Below are 19183 nucleotides of genomic sequence, written 5' to 3'. Positions count from 1 at the left end.
GTAATAGAAATAAGGATGACAGGTCCTCTTTATGAATAGATCTGGGGTCAAAAAGACCCTAAATCTCTTCTTTACCTATAAAAGCAAAAGATAAGAAAACATTTTTTTTTTGATCTTTCACTTGAATTTTTTTTTTTTCCTTCAGTCTTGATTGGAAGTGACTTCATGATTTCGCTCTGGTCCTCCAAGGCCATAGAGTCGATCAATGCACTCGTATATCAAAGCGAGTTTCCCCATAGGAAATAATGGAAACTCAGATAATCCGTTCCAGTGGCACTGCTAGTGTATGCAGTACCGCATGTAACCAGAGGTGGGAGGGGGCGCCGGGGACATTTGGAAACACTCAGAGAGCACTCGGAGAGGCTCGGAGACACTCGGGAACGGAGTGTATCCGAGCGGCTCCAAAGGGCTCCGAGAGTCACCGGTGCCCCCACACCTCTGGCCAAATACGGTACTGCACACTCTAGAGGCTTGAATCCTGCACGTTTTGCGAGACAACGCTCGTAAACCGAGTCAGGATTTTTTTTTTAAAATTGCAAAACACTCGTAAACCGCGTTACTCGCAATCTGAGATATTACTGTAATTAGGTCATAATTTATATTGATAACATTTGTTTATTTTCATTAATAACTAGTCATAAGCCTAAACCAAATTATTACGTAGTTTGTGCTTTTAATGTACTAAGGATTTTCTGTTATAAAAAATATGCCTAGAAAAACGTAGACGTGACTAATCACTATACAGCCGTAACAAGCATCATGCAAATTTGTCGATTCATGGGTGATGCAATGATCCACAGTTCTGTTTATTTGCTGAATTTTTATGCACAGTATATTAAAGATCAAGCTGAAATAGAGGAACATGCTACAGGCTGTTTCAAAACTGTGGAGTAAATCAAATGCACATCAGATTTCATTATTCTCGGCCTTTGTCTTAAATCTGTTGGTTCTTTTAGCTGCAATGCACCAAAATACAAGCAGAAAAAAAAAAAAAAAAAAACTATTTGTGTAAATGTGACTTGTATATAAAATACAAGAGTGATCAAAGGTTACTCGCCACAAATTTAATCGAAGTCATACCCTGATGCATTGCTAACCTATTATTGATAATTTAACGATGCATGCCTTTGGAAGGTGATAACCCACATCTGTCTGAAGAGAAGGACAGGTTAAATAGCAAAAGCCTTTGCTGTCTCATTAAGCGTATGTAGGCAGACTGGATTTTGAGCGCCACCTAGAGGACGAGCTTGAGATTATCAGTATTTAACAAACAGGAAAATATAGCTAAAGTAGATTACTTTTTATATTAGGAAATATGTGTAAAATGCACAAGCATCTTTATAAACACTAAAGAAAATGTTTTATTATAGATAGCTTAAAGGTTCTTCTGTGTAATAGCATGATCATTCAGTTTGATTACATTTTCAGAAAATATTTCATGTCTTCTAAGGTGTACAGTAGTAGCTGTCCCTAGACAGTGGCTCATCCTCATATAGCATTCAAAAACTTTTCATGTTGCTTGTAAAAGAATGCATATTTATTAAAGTGCGTGAATTGGGATGATTATTGTAGTTTTATTACAAATCTTAAATAGGTTCTTTCATTTTTGTTCACACAAGAAGTGGAAAAAAAAAAATTGAGGGGAAATTTTCTCTTACACAGTAGTCACCCGAATAGCTGTCCCTATTGGAAGAAGGAGGAAGTCTTCAGACATCTACTTCTAAATGTGTTAACTATTTAGTACTCCATCCAAAATGTAAAAAAAAAAAACTTTTGTAGATACACTTTAAAGTAGGTTTTGTTTTAGGTTTATACGTTCTTACAAGCTTTATATTAATCATTTTGTTGATTTATAAAATGTAGACATTTGTTGAATAGCTTCTAGAGGCAGAATATATGCAATGCTATGGTCATGCTGCTTAATTGCTTAACAGCTATTGAGATAAGATATCAGCCACACAAGGGGATCATTATTTTCAATTAGTGACTTATCAGTGATGCCCCCTATCTCCTCCACCTCCTGGCTCTTTATTGGTGGGGCTGCTTGTATACATTTATAAAAACCCTCAGCATGTCAACACATCAGTCAAATTACCACCCTTTTAAGGCTTAAAGAGGATGTAAAGGCTTGTGTTATTTCACCTTAATGCATCCTATGCATTAAGGTGAAAAAACATCTGGCAGTCACCAGGCCTCTAGCCCCCCCCCGTTTTACTTGCCTGAGTCCCTTCATCTCCTAGGCAGGGGCATGCTGTCCCTCTCTCTACGGGGTCCCAGCTCTTGATTGGCAGCCATTGGCTCCCGCTGCTGTCAATCAAATCCAATGATACGGCACCGGGGGGGCGGGGCTGAGTCCGGCATTCGTGTCTGTGGACGCAAATGCTGGACTCGGGAGCATACCCTCAAGGTAACCCCCTCAGGAGAGTGCTTCTCCTAAGGGGGGGTTATCTGATGCGGGGAGGAGCTGTGAGAGCCGCCGAGGGACCCCAAAAGAGGATGTTCGGGGGCCACTCTGTGCAAAACGAGCTGCACAGTGGAGGTAAGTATGACATGTTTGTTATTTAAAAAAAAATAAAAAACAATCCTTTACAATCACTTTACAACCTCATATCCACTATTAGTTTTTTTTTTCATGCAACCTAGCAGGGCTGGTCAAAAAAAACCCTGACAGCTCAGGAGGATCCGCTGTACTAACTATCTGACGTTAGTACAACGATCTCCCCTGTTGTTCTATTGTGTTCTGACAGAGGGACGCCCCCCTCCCTCTTCCGCCTGAACACTCCAGTCAGTGCTCTTAGCCATTGGCTGATCAGGTGCCGATTGGCAGATATATTTCAGTCATGCCCTTTTGAAAGAAGTCAACTTCTGTTGGACTGACTACAGTACACACAGCCCGATGCCGCCTGACATTCAGCCCATGTGTACTAGGCTAGACACCTTTAAAAGAGGTACACACTATGAGAAAATCATAAGAAAAAGTCCATACGAGGCACAATCGTTCGATTTTCGTACAGTGTGTACACAACTTTCAACATCCGATTCAGACCTTGCAAACTAAAAAGGGACAAACTTTTTTCTCGTATGTGAAGAGAACGAACTATTTTAATGTGTGCCATTTTTGTACGTTTTTTTTTTTTAGGAAAATCAGATGATCGTTTGTATGATTTTCTTGTAGTGTGTACCAGCTTTTACTCTGGCAACACTAATAACAAATAAAGAAAAGAAATAAAGTTCTGCGCTATGGATGCATTTGACAAATAATTAATGTACAAGTGTTACACTATAGCACTTTGATTGATTTCATGCAATTTAGCACTTTGCCACTATGGATTTTTGTAGTTGCACATGGCACTTTACTGATTTATTGTTGCTGGTTATTTTCACGTTTTTGGTATAAACTGTGATACACCAGACTATACCTTACAAAAGCAGCGCCAATTCCACTTACCCCCAATATTGTATTTCCACAAATAACAAATAAAATAGTAGGCCAGCTGCCAAAAGTAGTTATATAGGCAGGTTTATTTTATGATAAATCTGCCCTGACTCTCATGGTAATGTTCCTGTAGATAATATGATTATAAGGTATCATGGTAATAAGAGTTTAATGCATGTTGAGATTATTATGATTAATTGTAACTGTATATGTGGTAAGAGGAAAATAGGCTATTGACAGCTACACAACACACATACATGTAATATAATGAATAAGAGAATGAAAAATCACCTTGAGGTACAGCGCTTATTGAGGAATTTTCAATAAACATAAAAAAACTTAACAAAACATATTAATTTCCCATGAGAGTACTAGATCCTTGAAATGATCTCCAAGTATTTTCATATACAAACCCTTTGGTGATCATATAAGCCCTGGCAATAGAAACAGAACATAAATGCAGAATGAATAAACAGATAAAGTTATAGATCATAGTTTAAACAAGGTATCCACAAGTTTTATTGGGGAAAAAATAATTTGCTTCTGCATTATTAGTTCATTCATTTTTAAATCGTTGTAAATGTTTTTTTCTGCACAGGTAGAGCTCTTTTTCAGTATTATATAGTTAAATCCATATCTTCTAAATTATAGGTAATAAAAATATATATTGAACAAATCTGAAAATAAGATGTATCCTTACAGCGATTCTGTCATTGGAGGCTGCCATTGCCTTCTAAAATGTCAGATGCCTGGCTGTCTCTGACTACAATTGCTTTCGAATTCATAGCCCCAGAACATGAATGATATAAATGAGTGTCAGAATTTGTTTTCCTAGTCAGCACTGAAGTCGATGCACCTGCCATGGAAGTAGCATTCTTAAAATTAGAAGTCAGTAATGACAGCCTCCATTACTCTCTCATGACAGATTCCTTTTAAAGTGGTTGTAAACATTTGTGTTATTTTTCCAGACCTATGTGGGGAATTGCATCACAGATCAATGCAGCCAGCACTATACTGTATATTAAAAAAAAGGTTCCAAATACCTTTGTCGGGACTTGAGCCTGGAACCTCTGCTGTGTTTGGCATACCTCCCAACATTTTGAGATGGGAATGAGGGACACCTACTAGCAAACGTATGTAGGCAATAGGACACACCCCCTGCCACACCCCCTTAAAGGAGACTTAATTGAAAAAAAGGTTAATGAAATCCTCAAGGGCTTTTTTAACCACTAATATTACTTTATATTGGCTTTTAAAATTTAAAGAATTTGGATGAAAGGTTTAGCACAGGGAAACACTTTTTGAAAGATAAAACGTACATTTTATATACAACTATATCGATCAGGCCAAAATGAGGGACAAATGAGGAGGAAAGAGGGACAGAGGGACATTGCTCCAAATCAGGGACAGTCCCTCCAAATCAGGGACAGTTGGGAGCTATGTGTTTGGCAACGACTCTTCTTGCTGTGCCGCCTGGAATTCTGAACAGTTTTTTGGACAATTCCTTGAATGATCCTGCCTTGAACCTTGTTTGTCGTTAACCTTGAACTCTTTGCTCCTCCCATGAACTTCCTGATTTAAGCCATGTCTCTACACTACCTGTTTGCCAGAGCAATGTGCTCTCTCCAGCCAATGTCTCGCTTTTGTCTCTCCTGCTGCTGTCCGTATCTTCGCTACCATTTGTTCCCTATCAGGTCTGCTTTAATTTTGATTGACAGTGCACAGCATATGGCGGACCCATAGCTGCTATTTGGTCCAATGGCGGTTTGCGAATCTGCTGTATGCTGTCAAAAGTGAGCCACACCTAATTGGGAATTAGTCTTTCAGGCTCTGCCAACCCTGTAACAATGTCTTCAGTGGCTTGGCACAGAACCCAGGAGCTATTGGAAATCACTGTAGTATCAGTGACTACTATGGTGATGTCTAGCTCCTACAGGTATGGCACATACATATGCACATTGGTCCAAGCTATTAGGTAAAATCTGTCATACCTGGAATTCAGCTTTAAGCCTCCTCAACTTTACAAATGTTTTATTACCTTCCTATGTATGAAGGTCCACTGGTGAGTGAAAATGTGTTTCTTTTAGTGGTGGTGTGCACGAAAAAACCAGTTTGTGGTGGAACAATACAGTGTACAGTGTTTTTGGAACTGTGGTTCAATAAATGTCTGAAATACCTTTGATGAACACTTCTTCAGGCTAACGTCAGTCCTAATCATGTGATCATAAGCCTTGTCCTTTAATGCTATGATCTCTGCTAATTGATATGATCAGAAAATCTGAACTCTGATTCTCCACTGTATCACATGCTACAAGACTAATCATGGAAGTTCTTGTCACATGACCAGCACATTGGGTATTCTGCAACAATTTTTTCTTCTAGAAAAGGTGTCTCAGCACTGCTGGTTTTATTTAACCACCTCTGTGAGACTGTTAAAATACAATACAGCAAACAAACACAATAATACAATGCCCCTGTATAAAGGATTTCTTATTGATACATTTACCCAAAAGAAACATGTTCTCCCAGTTTATTGGAAATATAGCTATATTTTTTCAGCAATAACTTTTAAAAAAATTGTATGCTTCACCCTTGTTCTAATTTTCTGCAGAGCTGCCAGGTCATTTGACATGTCTCCGGCTCTTACAGAAGCGGCAATAGTGTCATAAACATAGATGACAGCAATGACTAAACTGAATACTTGGCAGGGTAGAATCCAATGAACTTGCAATGTAATGCTGGTTTAGTCTGACAATGACACATTTGCAAAAAGGATTTTTTCCAAAAGCAATGTGGAACACAATGTACATAAAAATGTCAACAGGAAACAAAGTAAACAGACTGTTGAACTCCAATGTGTCGTAAGTAATAAATAAGGTGTATAACAAAAGTGTAAGGCAAATCTGCTCAGATATAGATAGACAAATATAGACAGACAGATATCCTATTAGTACTTGTTGCTCTGTATTTAATAATGATCTGTTATCCCTTTTTTTTTTAACTGAATGTTGAGGGAAACAAACATTTTTTTAGTCTTTAGCTTCTGGATTTTTTTAAATAATCAAAAATGAATATAAATTTCATGAATGTACAGGTAGGCTTGTACCAAGAACCGCACTAAATGATAACTAAACATTTTTAGCAACAGCAGCCAATCAACCAGTCAAACAACAAATCAAATGCAAAAAAAAAAAAATGTACTTTTATATTCAACTATATAGCACTCAACCCCTTACAGAGAACACTGAGCTATTCACAACTGTTTCTGACCTCAAGGGAGTTTACATTCTAATGCACATGGCACAGTCATACACAACTGTAAACCCAACCAGACATATTACCAAATTGTTTTTGGATTGTGTGAGGAATCTGAAGCACACACAGACAATCCATGCAAATACATGGAGAATATGTCAACACCATCTAGATAGCGACTTCAGTAGGAATCAAACTCCAGCTGCCAGCACTACAAGGAAAGGATGCCAAACACTTTGTCACCATGCATTAGGAAAGCAAAATACATTTAGCCACATTACCAATATAGATAATATTATATTGTCCACAACAACAGCAAATCTTTGAAGACAGGTAAAAACTTCTACAAATTTAAATATCATGCATTGTTAGTTAAATGTATAAAATGTGATTGTGTAATTGACCCATTGATTTGATACAGTTGGTTATGAGGGTTGGGAGAGTGGAAGGGTGGAGCTTTTGATCCCTTTGCCAGGTATAAGTATGGTGCTAAGTTGCACTAAAGTATATCCACATGATGGTTTTAATAACTTAAAAGAATAAGATATATATATATATATATATATATATATATATATATATATATATATATATATATATATATATATATATATATATATATATATTTATTTATAAAAAAAATACTCAACCTTGTAAAGTTTCTCCATTTGTTCATGGTCAGAGCACTGTATGGAACACCTAACATGGAACCCACTGTGGATACAGTAGTAGGTAAGAATGAGCAAAATTGAGGGATTTCCTATCCCCAAACTTTCAGCAAATATCTGGAGATTTTAATGAAATAGTTAATAGGAAAGACAAAATGATGGTAGTTTGGTGTTTTTTAAGGATGCAATACACTTTAAATAGCCCCTAAGGGTTACAGATGCTCCTTTCAACTATCCTGGACCTGTTATTCTTCCAACAAAAAAGTGACCCCCTCATTGGCTTCATTATTAACATTATTTTCAGCAAAAAAGATAACATACAGTCAGAAAAAAGTAAAACAAAAAAATGAAAAATTTTAAATACACGAATAACAGTCAAGTACACAGTGAAAAGGCAAAGTCTCTTCATTCTACCCTCGTAGCGGGCTCAAAGCACTATTTTCCCAGCATCTAAAGCATGTCTGCCCCAAAAGACGAGGAATGAAAAGGTGAGGAATAAGACAAAGTGAGAAAGAGGGAGGTTAGGGAGAAGTTTGCTGACACAGTTGAAGCAAAGAGAGCTGAGTGGTTACTTCATATGTGACGTGCTTTAACGTGATCCTTTCAATTTTGAAAATCAGTGGCCTAGCATTTAGGAGTTCTGAGGATGCAAATATGTTTGAAAGGCTAAACTCACTTTTTTCTATAAAGTACAGCTTGCCTATGTACGAATATATTAATAATGTACCTGCCTTGCAAAAATGAAAAAGCTTTCCCTATGTTCTAGGGCAGGCTTCATCTCAGCCTCCAGTTTCTTCTATAGAGAACTCCTTAATGACTTCCTAGTATCTATCATGTAGTACGCCAAAACCGTTCGTAGAGTGAGGAAGCTCTCTACATCCTCAGCACCTGTGCTCAAATACACCCTCCTCCCACCCACTGCTCTCCTGCTCCAGAAAATCTCCCCAACCCTCCAGGAAATAGCTTCTACCCACCTCTACAGTATCCATCAGAGATGGATGGATTACAGTGAAAATCAGGCAGTGTGTTTTCACCCCCCCGTTCTACTTTGGCTGGATTACAAGAACAATAAAACCTGGGTGTCTCTGCCCACCCCCTCTCTTGTGTTTGCATAAATGAGGAAATAGGAAAGTGGGTGGGAATAAAAAAGGGACCAGTAATGATTGGTGTGTGGTTTGGAGAGGTAAAACACGCCCTATTCTGTGATTCAGTAAGGCAATGCAAGATGGGATATAAAGTTTCCTGGATGGTCACATGATGTTACAGGAAGTGATAGGCTAAGATGCATCTTGTGAAATTTTTAAAAGAGAGGTGCAGATTGAAGTCTACCATGGACTAGGTAAGTAAGAGATAAGCACATTGAATGGCTTGGACAAAAAAGACATTTGAAAAGGCTTCTATTCTAAAAAATGAAATTCTGGCTGAAAACTTGAACATAGCCTTTAAAGAAATCCATCAAAGAATCAATTGGCTATTTACACATCTCTGGTGGACAACATCTGCAATCTATGTTTACTATCATAGTTTTGTAGGAGAACACAAACCAACCCACCGTCTTGTGTGATGAAGATATTATCCAAGTTTGTTAAACATATACAGGGAACTTTAACAGCAAAAGGGAAATATAAGATTGTTTACATTTTAAGGATATACTTCTACCATTTTGGTGATTTATGCAAAGAAGAAATCAGTTTCATTTTTTAGCCCTAATAAACTCACTTGGAGCAAGGTAACCCAGAGTCTCTCTTGCTTGTTCCCACATAATCTTTCACGTGTCTACATGTACTTGTTTATCAACTCTCTACAAATTGAAGTAGCTGAGAAGAAACAATACCATAACCACCAGGCCTGGACCATGACTGAAACCATGTTCAAAATTCCACATCAACAAATCTGGCACTGCTGCTATCCAACACTTCTGGGTAATGCTAGTTACTGTGAAAACATATGCAGATTTGACTTGGTGCCTGCCACAAAGGTATGTATCGAACATCTTATTTTGTTTTATAAGAGAAATTATTGCTTAGGCTTGGTCACACCATGTCCATTGAGTTTTCTGAACACCACCGTACATGTAGTGTGAACAGGACACATTAACACCATACATGTGTGGTGGTGTGCAGAAAAAATGAAGCTCAACAGACATGGGCATTGATTTACTAAAGGCAAGTAGGCTGTTCACTTTGCAAGGAAGGAAATTATCCCATAAACTTAGGGAATGTAGTGAAATTTCACCTTGCAAAGAATACATAAACCTACAAAAAAACACAGTATTTTGGAGAAAAGTATTTATTAAATAAACCCCATGGTGTGAACAAAGGTTTGAACTCAATGGACGGTGAACTCAATGTTTTTTTTCAAGAGGTGTAACTATATAACCAAAGAGTCTTTCTCTTCAGCTCATTTCACAGTCTTATTACAGTATACAGTATATACTGTTGAATTATAAGATTGTACTTGAGTGTTTATTCTACCATAGTAATGACAGTTGCAACAGGATGTAACGTAATAATACACTCTCTTCCTACTTACTAATTCCATCATAAATGTAACTGCATGTTTTGCTTTTCTGTGGAAAAAAAAAGATGTACTGATATAACAGGCCTCCAGCCTAGCAGTGTGATGTATTTGTAATGCTGTAGACCTCATACTCTCTTGATTTTCACATAATTGGTACCTTCTGTCATGCAACTGCTAAATAACTTCATTTAATTGCATGGATCTGAGATATGTCAATATGGAACATTTTCTGCTGGTTAGGACAGTTGTTCTTTTTTCTGTCACATGGAGTGACATTGCAAAGCAACATCAAGTAGTCATGTTGGCTAATGTGCTGTTGTAATGGGAAACTTGCATTTCTATGCATAAAGACCTTCAAGGATATCAGTAATGCTTGCCTATTATTATAGTCTGCATCGTGCCAGAGTTTTTATGTGTCTGTGTCTGGACTTTAATGCTGGCAGCAAACTAATGAGGATACCTCCAGCCAGCAAACATAATTGCTGCAGAGAAAATTGTGCTGCAAATAGGCTGGCATCTTGGTATGTATACTGCAATGTATAGTGTGTGTGTGTGTGTGTGTGTGTGTGTGTGTGTATATATATATATATATATATATATATATATATATATATATATATATATATATATATATATATATATATATCATTTGTAGTCAGAGTCTTCACTTGGAAATGCGATAATCCTAACTACCAAGACCTGAGGTGTGCCTTGGCCTGGCTGGTCACTATGCCTAAAAGAGGGCATACCCTGAATGAATATGAATGAAATGTAAATGAAAGAATGGGGGAACGGGTGGGAACCCAGGAACAATCCGACGAAGGATCTGATGGAGGAGGAGGAGGGATATATAGCCCTCAGACTCCTCCTACAATTCCAGGCTAGCCTGCAACCAGCCTTCTAACTTGTAGTCAGAGTCTTCACTTGGAAATGCGATAATCCTAACTACCAAGACCTGAGGTGTGCCCTGGCCTGGCTGGTCAGTATGCCTAAAAGAGGGCAAAAAGACACAAAGTAGGTGTGATGTGAAAGCTATTACGAGGGGCCAGCAACAGCCATCCATCCAGAAATAGCGAAAGCCCGGCTGACTACAAAACGGGGATTACGTATGTAACTGCTAAAACAGGATGATCTCCTGTGCCTATGTACCTGATAAAAGAAGGGACCCCCTGTTCGGGACCCACAAAGTGCCCCCGATCCCGACGAACATCCAGAAAAGGGTTTAAGATATGGGCCTAATATGGAGGGTGAACCTGGATATGAGAACAAACTGTTCCTGGTGAGAGGATGCATGGGGAAGGCAGAAAGAGCTGACCAGAGGAATATTTGCAGAGAAGGACATATCCTTTAATCCAACACCGTACTGTGGTACAGTAATGAGACCACAAACCCCTGGCTTGTCTCTCTATTCTAATCATGGGAAAGTTGTAAGCGTAGTAAAGGGAACTGCCAAGAGCACTGACTGGTAACTGCGCCAAGGGTAGGAGACAGGAAGACTGAAACACCACGAAAACCTGGCCGGTAACTGGTAGCCATGCCAAAGAGAAAATCGCTGACTACCCTTTATGATGCTTTAGAGAGGGTGAGCTGCAAAAATGGACAGACTGACAGGACTTTGTAGGGGCCTGAAGCACTGGTCACCTGATAGATACTTGATAGTGTTGGCAGATGGCCAAATTGCAGAGGCAATATGCAGCGAAAGCCAGAGACATGAACCTATGAAACCTTCCCACCCTTGGTAGAAGTCCTCGGAATACTCTGGATGAAGAACCATAGGCCAGATTGATTGCCTGTGACCAGGCTAGCCCCCAGTTCCACATGCCACTGTTGAAGAAATTCCAACATTACCTGCAGGCGCACTGAGAAGAGCAGGAGCTGGGGTCGCAGCTGACACCTCCGGTCTAGCCGAGCGGGCTATGAACCCCTCCATCCTGTCTAACAATTGTAACATGGATATTGAGAACGCAAGTACTGCATGAATCTGGGTTAAGAATCATGCATACAAACATGTGCTGTGCTGGTGGATGCCCCCCCCCCCCAGCTGAGGCCGCAAAAGGGGTACACCAGCGATAAAACTCAGCAATGAGTTTGGTATGGTCCCATCCCTACCTGATGGGGTGCTACCATGCACTGAACCCCCATGCAGCATTGGAGAGATGAATGCGAATTTGTCGCTTCCGGAACGTGCGTCATGCCCTGAACTAAGGAAACACAAACTGGAGAAATGAGAACAGACAACCAACCCATGAACAACAACACCCCTACGTATCTGACAAGCGTGAGGATGTAAGTGCAGAAATGACAAGACCAACAGCGCGTGAATGTGAACCTAATGACACCACCCTAGTGTATGCAGTGAGCGAGCCCGAGCAACCTGCAGCACCAAGACAGATAATTAAAAACGAACACTCAGGGCTGAGGTACCCACAGACCGTGGTGGGTAGTAGTAAAGGTGTAATGGTGAACGTGCATGTGTGACGTATGGAAAACAGGCGAGAAGATTGTGGGACAACAATCAATTAAAAACGAAACCTCAGCCCGTATGGATCCATAGACATGACAGACCCTGGATGTGAGCCCTAGCTAACAGAAATGCTACAAACGAAATGCTACGACAGGAATGCTACGAACGCAATACTACGACAGAAAAAACAGAGACAGGTAGCAAAACTGAAACCCTCAGGGCTGGTCTACCCACAGACCGTGGTGGGTAGATGTACAAGTGTAATGAAATGAGCGTGCATCGTATGATGTATGTTGTGCGGGCGAGAAGATTATGGGACGGCATTCAATTAAAAACTAAACCATATGACATAGACTGCAAATAGGGTTTAAATAGGGGTGGACCACAGGAAGAATCACAAAATTTAAAGGAACCATGATTGGTTTTTCCACCTCAGCATACCTCCATCATTTAAACAACCTTTATGACAAAAGCTTATTATATATACACTACAAACAATTAGACAAAGACAAGGGAATACAATAAAAATAAGCAGCAGGACGGACAAGAAACAATGGTTATAATATGAATTAAATGTCTATATATATGAAAAAAAAGATTTAAAAAATAGAAATTTTATATATATATATATATATATATAGCCTCAAAAAAGTTCCTGGTGCCAGACTGTTTTTGTCTGTTTATGTAGAGCAACAATTCTTTTTTTCAGATCCTCAGAGAGTTCTTTGCCATGAGATGCAATTTTGAACTTCGGGCGACCAGTATGAGAGAGTGAGAACGATAACACCAAATTTAACACACCTGCTCCCCATACCTGAGACCTTGTAACACTAACGAGTCACATGACATTGGGGAGGGAAAGTGGCTAATTGTGCCCAATTTGGACATTTTCACGTAGGGGTGTACTCACTTTTGTTGCCAGCAGTTTAGACAATAATGGCTGTGTGTTGAGTTATTTTGAGGAGACAGCAAATGTACACTGTTATACAAACTGTACACTCACTACTTTACATTGTAGCAAAGTGTAATTTCTTCAGTGTTGTCACATGAAAAGATATAATAAAATATTTACAAAAATGTGAGGGGTGTACTCACTTTTGTGAGATACTGTGTGTGTGTGTATATATATATATATATATATATATATATATATATATATTATACAGGGTTCGGCCCCACCCCTTCTCTCTCCTCATTAGCTCAATGACTTTGATTGACAGCAGCGGGAGCCAATGGCACCGCACTTCTGTCTCAGCCAAATAAGGGAGAGTCCTGTGCAACTGAGACACTCCTACAATATTGCTGGATCGAGATGGGGCTCAGGTAAGTATTAGGGGGTGGGCTGAGGGGGGAGCTGCACAGCATCCAGGTTTTATTGGCAAAGCTTAATTAAACAAGCTGAAGTTCATTGGCTAGATTCTGAGTGTACCGGTTTTAGTAAATCTACCCCAATGTTTGGTGTGACCACCCTTTGCCTTTAAAACAGCATCAATTCAATCAAGGTTCTGGTTCTCTAATTTGCCTACATTAAAAGAATTAATGGAAATGAGGCAAAAAAATTAGTTAGACCTTGTTTAAGTCACATTCAAAACCTTGTTTAGTGCTTCTGAACCACTAGAAGAGTACAGGAGAACTGGTGGCAGGGCAGTGACTGAACTGGTTACACTAGGGAAGCAGACCTGCCATACGTTGCTAAAGCCTTGCAGATTATTATTTAGGTACATATTTAATCTCACCTTTGAGAAACAAAGATTAAATATAACATTTATAGTTTTGGTATACTTTAACTAGCTTTAACTATGAATGGTACCTGGTAAAGAGTATGTATAGCAGACAACCATTTAGATGTTGGTGGCCTCAAGCGTGGCTTCTGTCTCCTTTGATGGCTGCAGTTCACATTTTTCCCAATTAAAACAGATAAGTAATTGTATTGTTCTCTTTTAATAATGATTACCTTGCAGTTGATTTGAGACAGTCTTTGCATTTCTAAATCTACCGACACTAAAGCAATGAAGGGCTTTCTATTTTCTCTCTTATTCAGACCACTGCTATAGCTCCACTGACTGAACTACAGAACAAATGCTAGGGGTGCTTACACTCTTATATATTTTGATGCTTTTCTTTATCCACCGGCAGAAAAAAAACTTCTTGCTAAGTCAGAGCAAAGTTTATTTATTATATTTCATAGCCTTATATATGTCTCAGATTTGCCAATCAATATTGTTTTATTAACAATCATCTGAATGTTGTTACAGAAATCAATAATGTTTTCAGGCTAACTACATAAAAAGAAATCAGGAAAAAAAAAGACTGAATAAAAATATGCTGAAGAGGACATTTAAGCACAGTGTATAAAAATGTATGCCAAATTTCATAAACCATGGCAATAATTAGGCCGCCTGAGGCTTATTGAAACTTTGCAAGCATCTGCTTTACAATGCCATTTCCAGGAAGCTCTTCCTTTCTTAAAGAGACTCCGTCAGTCTCTAAAAACAACCCGTACTACACTCCAGCAGAGGAGCCATTATACTCACCTATAGCGGCCAATGCCTCCTACCCCCCCCCCACCTCTGTTCCAGTGCAGCAACCCTATATCAGTGTCCTTGGCATTTAACACATCTGGGAGTGCTGGATGCTTAAGTCCCCCTGTAGTGCAGGGTTCTTCACTACAGAAGAGGTAGGAGACATCAGCCTTCGGAAAGGTGAGTATAATGGCTCTTCTCTTGCAGGTATAACTTTATTTTTAGGAAGAATCTCTCTACAATTGTAAATATGTTTTAATAAATCATGTAGGTGCTTGCATGTGTTTGCCCACGTATTCCTATCTCTGTACTTGTGTCAAGTCTATCATTTACTTGATTTAATTTAAAGTGTTTGTTAATGCACTTATACAAGACTATGCCAGCCCCTCTATTAGAGGTTGGCATAGCACACTGTGTAAGTTGTTTTTAAAAACGAGTGTCGTAAATACCGAATTTCAGCTGTCTTCAGGCCGGTCACGTGACTCGCGGCCGCTTTCCAGCTTCAATGGATATCTTCTGCGGGAGGGACTGTGATCTCCCTGAGGATCACGTGGCCACTCCTCTCTTCCGCAGAAGCCATCCATCGGAGCTGTAAAGTGGCCGTGAGTCACGTGACCGGCCTGAAGACAGTTGAAAGTTGGCATTTACAACACTCAATTTTTAAAAACAATTTACAAAGTGTGCTATGCCAGCCTCTAATAGAGGGGCTGGCAGTGACAAATTTAAAATGTTAATTTTAGAATAATAGCGGCGGGGGGGCGGGACCGGGCTGGAGACAGACAGAGAGGGAGATGACAGGCAGGAAGGAGGGGGGTGAGGGGGGAGAGAGGAGAGCGGAGAGCAGGCAGCGTATGACGGAGGGATGCACTTTGACCACGGTGATTAGGGTGGAGCAGCCCTGCTTATCGTGGTCTGTTTAGAGGGGATACAGGAAGTGCAATAGTCAGGTTTTTTTTTTTTTTTTACAGTTTAGAGGGGGGCAGATTACACAGCGCACACTGTGATGTGTAATCTGCTTTAAGGGACCAGGATCTATATATTTTTTGGGGGGTTAACAAACGCTTTAAGATATGTTTTCTTGCTATCCTCCACAGAGCTGACTAACGAGGTCTCAACTTCAACTGTCTTGAACAAAGATGTAAATGCTTCTACTGTTGCTTTTGTCAAAGCGTCATCTGCACCACCAAAAAAAGAAGGTAAGTGACAATAGAAAACTAGACAGGAGGTAACATCCAATCTATGAAGAATTATGAAATGTGTTAAAAATGTTCCATATGTCCAGCCCTTCCCTGAACAAACCGTAAAAATGATGCAGTTTTATTTAAATGTAATGGTCAGTAAGTCAGGACAGTTCTTCAAAGTTAAAGCTAAAAGCTAAACTCTGGGGAAAATTCAAAAACTTCCCTTGCAGTGGGGATAATCCATGATTGCTTGAGTATGTTTTTTCTACAAAAATCCTAGTTCATCTCAATCCATGACCAAGAGAAACTTGGAGAATTAAGAATTTTAATTATCAGTTCATTTCACTCATCACTATCACAAATAAAGCTGAACTCCAGGCTAAATACACAGCTGAAATGCAGCATGAGCACTGTTTCACCACTCAACAAATTTATAATTCTGTGTAGCCAGATTTCTAATCCAGTCACCTTTCTCAGACTGATCCTTGATCCCGAACTTCCATTAAAGCTGCAGCACAACTTATTTAGGAATGTTGGTCAAAACATAACCACAGGCAGCCAACTGGGCAATCAATGAGCTGCAGCCTACTGCTAAGGTCACTTTTCAGATCACTCTCCCATTCTATCAACCAGGGACGTGCGGTGAGGTCAGTGGCTGGTGGGGCACTGGCTAGTATCAGAGCCAGATACACACAGGTTACATACACTGCGATCGTTAGAGCGAGAGCAATAATTCTAGCACTAGACCTCCTCTGTAACTCTAATCATGTAACCTGTAAACATTTTTAAAGCATCTCCTGAGGAGATTTATAAGTACTGAAGTTTGGCGCCATTCCACAAGTGTGCACAATTTTAGAGTGTGACATGTTAAATATCTATTTACTCGGCATAACATCATCTTTCACCAAAAAATCGGGCTAATGTTATGCCCCGTACACACGGTCCGATTTTCCAACGGAAAATGTGTGATAGGACCTTGTTGTCGGAAATTCCGATCGTGTGTAGGCTCCATCACACATTTTCCATCGGAATTTCCGACACACAAAGTTTGAGAGCTTGCTATAAAATTTTCCGACAACAAAATCTGTTGTCGGAAATTTTGATCGCGTGTACACAAATCCGACGCACAAAATGCCACGCATGCTCAGAATAAATTAAGAGACGAAGGCTATTAGCTACTGCACCGTTTATAGTCCTGACGTACGTGTTTTACGGATTTTCCGACAACTTTGAGCGTCCGGGTGTATGCAAGACAAGTTTGAGCCAACATCCGTCGGAAAAAATCCATGGATTTTGTTGTCGGAATGTCCGATCAATGTCCGACCGTGTGTACAGGGCATTAGTGTTGTTTTTTTTTTTTTATTCATGAAACAGTTTAAAGAAATTGCTGCGCAAATACCGTGTGACAAAAAAAGTTGCAACGACCACCATTTTATTTCATAGGGTGTCTGCTAAAACAAAATATATAATGTTTGGGGGTTCTGAGTAACTTTCTAGCAAAAAAAAGGATGATTTTTACATGTAGGAGAGAAGTTTCAGAATTGGCCTGGGTGGCAAGGGGTTAATTACCATAAGTAAATAATATACAAATAATTATTATATGTTGTTTTTAAGGTAATTAACTATATTTTTAAAATCTGTACTCAAGCAGGAGGCTTAACGGACAAATTACTGAAGTTTGATGTTATAACCAGTAATTTCACAGTAAAAAGATAAATAATAAATTATTATGTTATAACATATAGCATAATAATATATGATTTAGCTTGAATAAAACAGTACCTTTTCAACAGCAGCAGATTCTCACTCTCCCTCTTAACTGTGTGAGAAAAACATGAGATTGTGAGTAAATCTTATACCCATAAACACATGTTTTTTCCTTGTAGTTAAGAGGGCTGGGCTGGAAGGGAGCATTTGTCTTTTAGACACATGCCTGCTTCTATGATACTGCACTGCCTCACCTGCCTCCCCTGACTTGCACATCCCTGCTATCAACACTACCTGATAGCACTGATACACTGCAATAGGGTCTGATTGGCTCCTATTGCTGGCCCTCCCTCTTCCATTCTGAGTGTTGCTGTGTAATGATTAAGTTTTTTTAATGAACACAAAACTGCATTATTTTGTGTTTTGTTAAGCCTAAAGTGGTTGTAAAGGCAGCAGTTTTTTTATCTTAATGCATTCTATGTGCAGCAGCCCCCCTCAGCCCTGCTAATACTAACCTGAGCCCCATCTCAAACCAGTGATGTGTACAGGTGCCTCGGCTGTCCGAGACTCACCCTCCTGATTGGCTGAGACACAGCAGCAGCGCCATTGGCTTCCACTGCTGTCAATCAAAGTCAGTTAGCCAATAAGGAGAGAGAGGGGGCGGGGCTGAACTACAGCTCTGTGTTTGAATGGACACACAGATCTGCGGCTCAGGTGCCCCCATAATAAGCTGCTATGGGGGCACTCAACGGGGGGGCCAGGAGTGCCAGCGAGGCACCCGAGAAGAGGAGTATCTGGGCTGCTCTGTGCAAAACCACTGCACAGAGCAGGTAAGTATAACATGTTTGTTATTTTCAAAGAAGAAAAAACAAGACTTTAGTATCATTTTAATTCCAGGCAAGCAGCTAAATATACCAATGAAATACATTTATGGGGGCTATTTAATTTGTCAAAAGATTCACCATTCAGTTCTGAGATTAAACAGCCCTGCCACACAGCATAGTCCTGTCTGGAAGGACAGGGGAATGATTTTTCTCTGCTGCATGTAAGTAACATTTACATGTTTTGACCCTGGCCCAGGGTCACTGAAGAGTAAAATGGAAAGCAGCAGACTGAATTACCTCAATCTTCTCTCCTCACCTACAGTATCTGCATGCTCCTTGTTAGAACATGAGCATTAGGGCACAACTAACTTGCTCCTTTGGGCTGCTTCTCCCTCTTCTAGTCTGCACTGCATTTCAAGTGGTTGAAGGAGGTAAAATCCACAAATTCACACTGCTTGCATTAAAAAAAAATACATTTAACCCGGCCCTTTAAGAGGTTTATGAGTACGCACTTGGTGTATGTGCGAAACGCATCAGCTATTCTTGTACCACCCCACAGTCATGTTTTGTGTACCCCATGATCCTGTATTTTGAATAAAAAGATGG

At 39.6% G+C, this 19183-nt stretch overlaps 1 protein-coding gene across 6 annotated transcripts in view; it reads left to right on the top strand.

The window, feature by feature from the left end:
- Positions 1-19183, top strand: part of EMCN (endomucin) — a 206475-nt gene that overhangs the window by 109611 nt on the left and 77681 nt on the right. For all 6 annotated transcript variants that reach the window (XM_073601557.1, XM_073601565.1, XM_073601535.1 and 3 more), the window contains exon 5: positions 15960-16061. In XM_073601557.1, coding sequence (XP_073457658.1) covers positions 15960-16061 — 102 coding nt within the window. The remainder of the gene's footprint in view (positions 1-15959; positions 16062-19183) is intronic.

This window comes from Aquarana catesbeiana, linkage group LG01 (genome assembly GCF_042186555.1).
Source record: "Aquarana catesbeiana isolate 2022-GZ linkage group LG01, ASM4218655v1, whole genome shotgun sequence".
Classification (NCBI taxonomy): Eukaryota; Metazoa; Chordata; class Amphibia; order Anura; family Ranidae; genus Aquarana; species Aquarana catesbeiana.
This window is presented reverse-complemented; position numbering and strand designations above follow the sequence as displayed.